The sequence below is a fragment of the Bison bison genome, unplaced genomic scaffold (assembly GCF_000754665.1).
Source record: "Bison bison bison isolate TAMUID 2011002044 unplaced genomic scaffold, Bison_UMD1.0 scf7180017863958, whole genome shotgun sequence".
NCBI lineage: Eukaryota > Metazoa > Chordata > Mammalia > Artiodactyla > Bovidae > Bison > Bison bison.
The window spans coordinates 25,028-31,394 of record NW_011494530.1 but is presented as its reverse complement, the minus strand read 5'-3'; the positions used below and the strand labels follow the sequence as shown (position 1 = coordinate 31,394).

The following is a 6,367-nucleotide window of genomic DNA, read 5'->3' as shown; positions in this document are numbered from 1 at the left end:
GAAGAGAGATGAAACGAAGAAGCAAGCAGAGCCTGAAGCAGGATGGGTGTGCGGAGTCCTGTGGCTGTCCAGCATCTGTTTCTCTTCATAAATGCCCCAATTTCTTTCTGGTGAATTAGCCTTTACTAATTTTTATTATGGAGGGTCCAACTGAGAGACAGATTAAACAGTTGCAGCAGAAGGACTGTGTACAAAGTTGATGGATAGATGGATATACAGTTCTCTACATCCTGCTTATCAACTCATTGCATTGTCTTATATTCCTAAGACTCTACTAAAACTGCTGTTTCCAAAGGTTTCATTTACTTATGCCACTGAATCCTAGGGACACGTTTCAATTTTTCTCTATTAATATTTTGACTTTTGTGTTTCATTTGAAATTTAAAGTTTCTTCAACACTCTTTTCCCTTAGCTTTCATAATAGCTACTATTAGATTGTTTGATTTGTACATAATATTAAAAGCAGCAACAATAATTGAAGGCCAAAAAAGGACCTTATTTCTTCTATTGAATGTACTTATACTGAATGCATTACTTACTAGCTTTGTAGTCTCACAGAGATCCCATGTTTGGAGCTGTAATACTTTATCTATAAAATGAATATTGAATCCCCTGCATTATAGGATTAATGCAAGAAGCAAATCAATAATGTATGGTAGTATCCAGTTTTGAAAAGATGGAAAATGATAAACAGGTTGTTATAAAAATGATACACTTTCCTAATCTCTTTTCTTAGAAATTTTGTGAACTAAAGATTGATCAGACCAAACTGGATCCCAGTTCTCAGAGTTTGAATGTATCAGCTTGTCTGTCACAGGTTGCCTTAAATAAGATCTTAAATGTACTACTTAAAAACTAAAAATGACATTATTTTATTCTGTAATAATTATAGGAATGAAGCTCATTTATAGTGTCTGGCATACAGTTGTCCCAATAAAAAAGTACTGAAAGAATAAATAAATGAATGCTGAGTTTCTGATAAATTGAGTTTTTATGTCCTAGACTCTTGAAATTTGTTATTTCCTTCAGAACCAATTTTGCCATTTTAAATTTTATACATTATTTCTTTGTTACAAGATATCCTAATACATTCCAAGGATCTACAAGAAGACTCAGTAGAAAAATAGTTTCAATACCTATTGAGTCATAGCAAGCTAGCATGGGGACGGCGGGAAAGTGAAACTGAAATGTGAAGCACTTGTGGTTAATAATTTCACCTCTATTCTTCTATTTTTTAAAGAGTCCTTATTTTCTGCTGTGAAAAACTTCTCAGAAGCCGCTTCAGATTTCCACAGAAGACTTTCACAAGTTGATCTGAATAAGTAAGTTTCAAATGTAAAGCTATCTACTGTTTTTAAAAGCAATGTGGTTAGTGGAATGAACTGTGTGCCCTCAAAGAAGCATTCAATTCAGAATCACTGCTACTCAGATTATGGTCTTCCAACCAGCAGCATCAGCCTCACCCAGGAGCTTGTTAGAAAGACAGAATATCAGAGCTCGTGCCAGACCTGCTGAGTTGGAATTCTGCAGTAGACTCTCCAAGTAGTTTGTATTCACATTAAAGTTTGAGGCACGTTGCTACTGAAAGATAAAAAACTCATCCCATGGCGGGGGCTAAGGAGACATGTCTTTGGAAGTTTGCATAGTAAGAATTCTGACTGCTGCTGGTAATTCATAATTCTGAGGGTTTAAGTGCATTCATAACCCATTTTACTACAGTCCCAAATAGTCCTGTGAACAGTGTAGAAATTCTTTCTTATACTTTTTTTTTTGCATGTCCTTTAACCTCTTACCACTTGAAAGTTGAAAAATAATTTGAATTATACTCAAAGCATTATTTAACAAGCATAAACTGCACCACCTCACACTTCATATCACTTTTCTTAATATTTTTAAAATTCATTCAAACAAGGTTTCCCACCTCCCATGCAGGCAGAAAGCTGTGTCAATCATTGTGAGGGGCCTTTCTCTCTCCCTGGGGTTGTAGGACAACCTAGGGAACTTGTGCAGCACCCCAAAAGATTAAGTTGGCAGATTCCAAGTGTGGAGGGGCTCCCTGCCCACGAGGTACAGCTGTCTGTCTCCCTGCTTGGAGACTCCTGCAAACTCCCTTCATTCTGTGTTGTTCAGCCTTTACTCTGCTACTGTCCTCCATGGTGGAACTGAATGACTTATCAAGAATAGCTTGGCGGTCCACGCTGTCTATCTTTGCAGGGGTCCTGGCTCTCCTGCAAACAATTAAAAATGTCTTTCACTTCTTTAGGGAAAGTCTGTGGTCTTGAAAAAGAAATCAAACCATTTCCTAATCAGTCTCTTTGTCTATTATAAATAATAGAAAGATGTGCCTGCTGTTATATGCAGCTTACCATATGAGCCTGGGTATTTAATATTCATTTTCTTAGAAGTCTGTGATTTAGAAGTTTATTTTCCCCATGCCTTATCCTTATTTAATAGTTTGAAATGTGGCTTCATGGTAAGGATTTTAATTATCTATTTTTGTATTCTCAAAGCCCCATGGTAGTGAGAATCATGAATGACCAGCTGATGTTTCTTGAAAGAGCATTCATTGATCCTCTTGGTTTACCAGGAAGGCCATTCTATAGGTAAGGAGGTAACAGGTATTGCACTAAAGGACACCAAGCATGTCACTCCGACCCAAACCAGCGTTCCTGGAGGTCTGCTTTAAATTACTGTGAGATGAGTGGAAAGTGGATATGTGTACTGAAGGAAACACGGGTGAGATTATGCAGGTGGCCTTAGTGGTGAGGAACCCGCCTGCCGGTGCAGGTAGACGTAGGAGACGGGGGTTCGATCCCTGGGTCGGGAAGATCCCTTGGACGAGGGCACAGCAGCCCCCTCCAGTGTTCTTGCCTGGAGAATCCCATGGACAGAGGAGCCTGGCAGGCTAGTCTATAGCATTGCAAAGAGTTGGACACATTGGAAGTGACTTAGTGTGCATGCAAGACAGTATACTTTTTTTTAATTTATTCGGCTGGGCCGGGTCTCAGTTCCATCATGCGGGCTCTTTGTCTGTGCACACGGGCTTTCCAGTTGTGCCACACAGGCTCAGAAGCACATGGGTGCTGTAGTTGGGGTGCGTAGGCTTCGTTGCTCCACAACAAGTGGGAACTTAGTTCCCCCACCAGGAATTGAACTCCTGTCCCCTTCATTGCAAGGCTAATTCTTAACCACTGGGCCACCAGGGAAGTCCCTTAACAGGGTAATCTGTAATATCAGAAAAATTAATTTCATATCCTGTATTGCTTTGCTATAGATATAAATGGCAAATGATAGTTGAAAAAGACTCTTTGTGACAAAATCTAAAAGACAGAATCTTAAAGGGGATCTTATAGCTCATGTGGTTCAACTTTCTACATGAATCTTTTCTGTAGGATTTCAGGAAAGTGGTTATCCAGACACTGTTTGAATCTTCCAATGATGGGAGACTTGCTACCACATGAGAAAGTTCATTCAATTATAAGAAAGATCTACTTAATAGAAAGTTTTCATCATGAAGATATATTTCCCCATAATTTTCTCCCTCTGACCTTGTACTGCTCTCCAAGTCAAGTAGAATAGTCTCGATCTATTTCCATATAGCGTTTAGGGTTTCAGAAGATGGGTGCCATAGTTTCTCGTAACGAATTGTATTTTTTCCCAGTGTCTTGGCTGCTTTTGGATAGTCTCCAGTTTGTCAAAGTGCCTTTTAAGCTGTGGTTCCTTGGTAAAAATTAGAAAGGCCCTAGAGTCAGAAATCTATGTTCTAGTTCACTTGGCACATGTGTGATTTACAGCAAGTCATATCTAGGGCTTGCTCATCTGAATTAAGAGGGTGATAACAAGCTATTCTACAAGGCTGTTTATAGTCAAGTGACACAAACAAAAGATAGCTCTACATATTGCATTTCTTATAAATATTAGTAATTAGTGTTAACATTTAATTGATTATAATCCTAGGCATTTAGAACCCATCTCTGCCAAATACCAAGTGTCAGCTGGGCAAATTACTTCTCCAAGACTCAGATTCCTCAGCCGTAGATGGAGATTACTGTGCTTATACCCCATAGGTTTATAGATTTAAGGCTTGCAGAGGATTTAGCTCAGAGAGGGATACACTGGGTACATACTTGCTGTTTTTAGTATGTGTGTTGTGGAAGCGAGCACAATAGTTGCTGTTTTTATAAAACCTTACGTATTGTAAAGATAAATGTTTATTGATACAAATAAAACAGCAGCCATCAGTTAAGTATTTACATAAAACAAAGATTGAAAGCCAATTTATAGATTAATCTTTTTTTGCCTATGAGTCCATCTTTATATATATTTTTTCAATTTATATGATTTATAAGCAGAATATCTCATTTTCAAATTCAGGCTCTATGGAGTTCCACAGAATAAAAAGGGGCAGTTCTAACACCTAGATGCGTCTGTTATTTCCTTCAGAGAAAATCAGAGATGAGAGTTTGGTGTTAAATTTTGAATGCAGTTATGTACACATTTGGTTGTTTATTTATTCATTTATATTTACATAAATGGAATCATATATCACCTTGCAACTGCCTTTTTGGGTAACAATTTATCTTAGAGGTTTTTCTGTGTCAGTATATATACTTTTAGCTATTCTCATCTGTTTCATTGTTTTCCATTATATGGCTTGCATGTGTAAATTTTTAGTCCTTATTGAGTTTTTATTTTTTATTTATTTTTCCTTATTGAGTTTTTAATTAACTTGTTTTTTCCCTCAATTACTTACTATTAGAAAAGTACTGCTATAAAATGTCCCCAAGACCTACTTGAACATTTAATATCTCTATAATCAGTACCTGGGATTTCAGGGTCAAAAGGCTAAACACATTTTAAATTTGATTAAGTAGCTGACAAACTGTCCTCCAACTTAAAATATGTATTGGGAACTGTTCATTGAACACGAAGGCTATATTCTAAAGTGAGGGAGAGGCAGTTCAAGACGAGGAGATGCAGACCTCACCGCTCCCAGACACAGAATCGACAGCCACAGATGGAATGGTTTCCTCTGGGAAAAAAGAAAACAAAACCCTGAAAACTAAGTGAGCAAGTCCTCCATGTCAGGTGAAGGAGAAGGCATGTGGGTGTGAAAGGGGTAGAGGAGGCTCCTGACCAGTCTCACCGCAAATCCCACTCCACTGTGTGGTTGTAGCAACCAGCCGTCAGGAGGGAGCTCACAGACCCAGAGCTTCCCTCTGGGGAGCAAAGGGTTTGTCCCCAAATGAGCCACCTCACCTGTGCCTGAGGGTGAGCCTCCCCAATATCTGGCTTTGAGAACCAACGAGGCTGCCTCCATGAGACCAAAGGGATGCACAGAAGCTAGAAATAGCTTGGGCCAAAAGAACTCTGCTAGATCACCAGCCCCAGCACAGAAGCAGCCCTTGAGTATCCCCCAGATTCTACGTGAAAGAGGTTCATTTGTTGATCTTAAAGCACTGGCTCAAGGGACAGGGACTGGTTAGAACCCTCTCTGGGGTGGAGGCTGGTGGGTACTCTGCTTTCCTCTGCCTTGCTGAGGCTGTGGGCACCATCTTTCCCCTCTTCTTTCCTGAAGGCGATGGTCTTCATGCAGTCCCTCTGCTGAGCTCCAGAGCACCAGTATCTCCAGAGGGAAGCTTTTATCTGCATGTGGTGGTACTCTGGCTTCTGCACCTGGTGTCCTGGTTTTTCCAGCTGTCGCCGGCAGACACTCCTTGATTGCTTGGCTCGAGGTTGGGAGGGTGAGGGGGGCTTGCATTCCTGAATCCCATGGGGCTGTAACAATTGGAGAGCCAGTTCTTGCCACAGAGCAGACTGAAACACACCCCAGGTCTTTCTGAGGAAGAGGCTCCTTTGCCTGGCCAAGAGCTTCAGCCTGAAGGGCAGGGTTTCACTCCAACATGCTTCTAGAAGTCTGCAGGGCTGCCCTTGGGTAGTGAAGGCTGGTGGAAGCGCTCTCTGCTTCTCCTCTGCCTCACTCCAGCTTGACCCTCTCTCAGAAGGGAGCTTATACCCTTTTCTGGTCCTCCAATTTTTGAAGCTGCTACTGGGGACGCCTCTACATTTTCTGACTCTGGTGACCAGAGGGAAGTATGCTTGCAGCTCTCAAGGGGATAGATAGGAAAAGAGAGGCAACAGACCCAGGGGCTGTCTTCTGGGGAAGGAGGCCCATAATCCTGTAAGCACAGCTCCAGGTTGAGGGGCAGGACTCTGATTCCACCCATGTAAGTGCTGGCTGTAAAGCAGAGAGAGACCCAGGAGGGCGGTGCTGTCTTCACACTCTCTCTCTGCCATGGTCCGGGAAGCCAGCATCTCTTGGGGGAGCTCTTAGAGATGTCTGGTGCCTCAGCTTCTGTGGCTGCTG

At 41.2% G+C, this 6,367-nt stretch overlaps 1 protein-coding gene across 1 annotated transcript in view; it reads left to right on the top strand.

Moving 5' to 3' along the window:
* The window catches only part of NAALAD2 (N-acetylated alpha-linked acidic dipeptidase 2), a gene marked incomplete at its 5' end in the record, with an annotated part of 42,599 nt that overhangs the window by 31,895 nt on the left and 4,337 nt on the right, over positions 1-6,367 (top strand). The window contains one exon of the mRNA XM_010833924.1: positions 1,241-1,322. Within this exon, the coding sequence (XP_010832226.1) occupies positions 1,241-1,322 (82 nt within the window). The remainder of the gene's footprint in view (positions 1-1,240; positions 1,323-6,367) is intronic.